Genomic DNA, 5,000 nt, shown 5'->3' on the forward strand with positions numbered 1-5,000 from the left:
ATGGGGATGGAGAGGAAGACAATGGGATGGGGATGGAGAGGAAGACAATGGGATGGGGATGGAGAGGAAGACAATGGGATGGGGATGGAGAGGAAGACAATGGGATTGGGATGGAGAGGAAGACAATGGGATGGGGATGGAGAGGAAGACAATGGGATGGAGAGGAAGGGCATGGGATGGGGATGGAGAGGAAGACAATGGGATGGGGATGGAGAGGAAGACAATGGGATGGGGATGGAGAGGAAGACAATGGGATGGGGATGGAGAGGAAGACAATGGGATGGGGATGGAGAGGAAGACAATGGGATGGGGATGGAGAGGAAGACAATGGGATGGGGATGGAGAGGAAGACAATGGGATGGGGATGGAGAGGAAGACAATGGGATTGGGATGGAGAGCATGGGATGGGGATGGAGAGGAAGACAATGGGATGGGGATGGAGAGGAAGACAATGGGATGGGGATGGAGAGGAAGGGCATGGGATGGGGATGGAGAGGAAGAGAATGGGATTGGGATGGAGAGGAAGACAATGGGATTGGGATGGAGAGGAAGAGAATGGGATTGGGATGGAGAGGAAGACAATGGGATGGAGAGAAAGGACATGGGATTGGGATGGAGAGGAAGAGAATGGGATGGAGAGGAAGGGCATGGGATGGGGATGGAGAGGAAGGACATGGGATGATGATGGAGACCATGAGATGGAGAGGAAGGACATGGGATGGAGAGGAAAGACATTGGATGATGATGGAGACCATGGGATGCAGAGGAAGGACATGGGATTGGGATGGAGACCATGGGATGGGGATGGAGAGGAAGGGCATGGGATGGAGAGGAAGACCATGGGATGGAGAGGAAGACCATGGGATCGAGGAAGGACAATGGCGTGGAAGACCATGGGATGATGATGGAGACCATGGGATGGAGAAGAAGGGCATGGGATGAGGAGGAAGACCACAGGATGGAGAGGAAGGACATGGGATTGGGATGGAGACCACGGGATGGAGAGGAAGGACATGGGATAAGGATGAGGATGAAGGAGCTGGGATGAGGATGAAGGAGCCGGGATGGGGAGGAAGGACATGGGATGAGGATGAGGATGAGGATGAAGGAACCGGGATGGGGAGGAAGGACATGGGATGAGGATGAGGATGAGGATGAAGGAGCCGGGATGGGGAGGAAGGACATGGGATAAGGATGAGGATGAAGGAGCCGGGATGGGGAGGAAGGACATGGGATGAGGATGAGGATGAGGATGAGGATGAAGGAACCGGGATGGGGAGGAAGGACAGGGATGAGGATGAGGACTCCTCCGGCCCCAGGGACATGGGATGAGGATGAGGATGAAGGAGCCGGGATGGGGAGGAAGGACATGGGATGAGGATGAGGATGAAGGAGCCGGGATGGGGAGGAAGGACATGGGATAAGGATGAGGATGAAGGAGCCGGGATTGGGATGGAGACCACGGGATGGAGAGGAAGGACATGGGATAAGGATGAGGATGAAGGAGCCGGGATGAGGATGAAGGAGCCGGGATGAGGATGAAGGAGCCGGGATGGGGAGGAAGGACATGGGATAAGGATGAGGATGAGGATGAGGATGAAGGAGCCGGGATGGGGAGGAAGGACATGGGATAAAGATGAGGATGAAGGAGCCGGGATGGGGAGGAAGGACATGGTATGAGGATGAGGATGAAGGAGCCGGGATGGGGAGGAAGGACATGGGATGAGGATGAGGATGAGGATGAAGGAGCCGGGATGGGGAGGAAGGACATGGGATGAGGATGAGGATGAGGATGAAGGCCGGGTACCTGCCGGTCGTTCTCCACGTCGTAGCCCAGGCTGATCAAGCAGGCCTTGAACTCCTCCGGCCCCAGGGCACCGCCGTGGTCCTGCCCCACGAGAAGGTGTCACCAATGGGAGCTGGGGGGATCTGATTGGCTCTGGCAGGATCTGATTGGATCTGGTGGGACCTGCATGGGATCTGATTGGATCTGGTGGGACCTGGTTGGATCTGGTGGGATCTGATTGGCTCTGGGGGGATCTGATTGGCTCTAGTGGGACCTGGATGGGATCTGAGGGAACCTGGATGGGATCTGATTGGATCTGGCGGGATCTGATTGGATCTGGTGGGACCTGGATGGGATCTGATTGGATCTGTTGGGACCTGATTGGATCTGGTGGGACCTGGATGGGATCTGATTGGATCTGTTGGGACCTGGGTGGGACCTGATTGGATCTGTTGGGATCTGATTGGATCTGGTGGGACCTGCATGGGATCTGATTGGCTCTGGGGGGATCTGATTGGCTCTGGGGGGACCTGGATGGGATCTGGTTGGATCTGTTGGGATCTGGTTGGATCTGGTGGGACCTGGATGGGATCTGATTGGATCTGGTGGGATCTGATGGGACCCAATGGGCCCAATGGCCCCTGATGGGACTTAATGGCCCCCAATGGCCCCCAGTGCGCCCCAATGGCACCTGATAGGACCCAGTGGGGCTCAATGGGATCTGGTGGGACCCAATGGCACCCAATGGGCCCAATGGCACCCAATGGGACTCAATGACCCCAATGGCCCCCAATGGGACTCAATGGCACCCAATGGGCCCCAATGGGACCTGATGGGACCCGATGGGACTCAATGACACCAATGGCCCCCAATGGCCCCCAGTGCGCCCCAATGGCACCGGATGGGACCCAATGGAACCTGGTAGAACCCAATGGGACTCAATGACCCCAATGGCACCCAATGGCCCCCAATGGGACCTGGTGGGACCCAATGGGACTCAATGACCCCAATGGCACCCAATGGCCCCCAATGGGACCTGGTGGGACCCAATGGGACTCAATGACCCCAATGGCACCCGATGGCCCCCAATGGGTCTCAATGGCACCCAATGGGTCTCAATGGTACCCAATGGGCCCCAATGGGACCTGATGGGACCCAACGGGACTCAATGACCCCAATGGCCCCCAGTGGGTCTCAATGGTACCCAATGACCCCAATGCGACCTGATGGGACCCGATGGGACTCAATGACCCCAATGGGACCTGATGGGACCCGATGGGACTCAATGACCCCAATGGCCCCCAATGGGACTCAATGGCACCCAATGGGCCCCAATGGGACCTGATGGGACCCGATGGGACTCAATGACCCCAATGGCTCCCAATGGGACTCAATGGCACCTCAATGGGCCCCAATGGGACCTGATGGGACCCGATGGGACTCAAGGGCCCCCAATGGGACCTGATGGGACTCAAGGGCCCCCAATGGGACCTGATGGGACCTGATGGGACTCAATGACCCCAATGGGACCTGATGGGACCCGATGGGACTCAATGACCCCAATGGGACCTGATGGGACCCGATGGGACTCAATGACCCCAATGGGACCTGATGGGACCCGATGGGACTCAAGGGCCCCAATGGGACCTGATGGGACCCGATGGGACTCAAGGACCCCAATGGGACCCAATGGGACTCAATGGCACCCAATGGGCCCCAATGGGACCTGATGGGACCCGATGGGACTCAAGGGCCCCCAATGGGACCTGATGGGACCCGATGGGACTCAATGATCCCAATGGCCCCCAATGGGTCTCAATGGCACCCAATGGGCCCCAATGGGACCTGATGGGACCCGATGGGACTCAATGACCCCAATGGCCCCCAATGGGACTCAATGGCACCCAGTGGGCCCCAATGGGACCTGATGGGACCCAACGGGACTCAATGACCCCAATGGCCCCCAATGGGACTCAATGGCACCCAATGGGCCCCAATGGGACCTGATGGGACCCGATGGGACTCAAGGGCCCCCAATGGGACCTGATGGGACTCAAGGGCCCCCAATGGGAAATGATGGGACCCGATGGGACTCAATGACCCCAATGGGACCTGATTGGACCCGATGGGACTCAATGACCCCAATGGGACCTGATGGGACCCGATGGGACTCAAGGGCCCCAATGGGACCTGATGGGACCCGATGGGACTCAATGACTCCAACGGGACCTGATGGGACCCGATGGGACTCAAGGGCCCCCAATGGCCCCCAGTGGTCCCCGGTGGCGCCGGTACCTTGTCGAAGTGGTTGAAGGAGGCGCGGAACTCCTGGAGCTGCTCCTGGCTGATGCCTTTGGCGTCGCGGGTCAGGATCTGGTTCTCCAGCTCGTTGATGGTGCGGGCGATGGTGGTGAGGAGCTGCTCCCAGCCCACCCGCAGGTGCTGTGGGGCACGGGGGGGCAGCGCGGGGTGAGGGTTATGGAGGGGGGACACCATGGGGTGAGGCCATTGGTGGTGGTGATGGGGTGGGATGGGGACACCATGGGGTGAATCCATGGAGCCCCATGGGTGGGGATGGGGTGAGGCCATGGGGCCCCACTGGGGGTTATGGGGTGGGGACACAATGGGGTAAAGCCATTGGTGGTGGTGATGGGGTGGGATGGGGATGGGGACACCATGGGGTGAGGCCATGGGGTCCCATTGGTGGTTATGGGGTGGGGATGGCGATGCCATGGGGTGAGGCCACAGGGCCCCATTGGGGGTTATGGGGTAGGGACATCATGGGTGAGGCCATGGGGCCCCACTGGTGGTGATGGGATGGGGACACCATGGGCCCCACAGGTGGTTGTGGGATGGAGATGGGGACAGCATGGGCCCCACGGGTGGTTATGGGATGGGGACACCATGGGCCCCACGGGTGGTTGTGGGATGGAGATGGGGACACCATGGGCCCCACGGGTGGTGATGGGATGGGGACACCATGGGCCCCACAGGTGGTGATGGGATGGGGACAGCATGGCCCCCATGGGTGGTGATGGGATGGGGACACCATGGGGGGACATGGGATGGGGACACCATGGGGACATGGGATGGGGACACCATGGGCCCCACGGGTGGTGATGGGATGGGGATGGGGACACCATGGGCCCCACGGGTGGTTGTGGGATGGGGATGGGGACACCATGGGCCCCACGGGTGGTGATGGGATGGGGAT

At 59.4% G+C, this 5,000-nt stretch overlaps 1 protein-coding gene across 1 annotated transcript in view; it reads right to left on the reverse strand.

Annotated features, from left to right (window-relative positions):
- Positions 1-1,736: 1,736 nt before the first annotated feature.
- The window catches only part of LOC134156930 (alpha-actinin-4-like), a gene marked incomplete at its 3' end in the record, with an annotated part of 19,267 nt that continues 16,003 nt past the window's right edge, over positions 1,737-5,000 (reverse strand). The window contains exons 13-14 of the mRNA XM_062605357.1: positions 4,082-4,228; positions 1,737-1,888 (exon numbers count right to left, since the gene is read on the reverse strand). Of these exons, the coding sequence (XP_062461341.1) occupies positions 1,737-1,888; positions 4,082-4,228 (299 nt within the window). The remainder of the gene's footprint in view (positions 1,889-4,081; positions 4,229-5,000) is intronic.

Source organism: Pezoporus occidentalis, unplaced genomic scaffold (assembly GCF_034315485.1).
Source record: "Pezoporus occidentalis ecotype Australia unplaced genomic scaffold, CSIRO_AGI_Poc_V1 ctg910, whole genome shotgun sequence".
NCBI classification, from domain to species: Eukaryota; Metazoa; Chordata; class Aves; order Psittaciformes; family Psittacidae; genus Pezoporus; species Pezoporus occidentalis.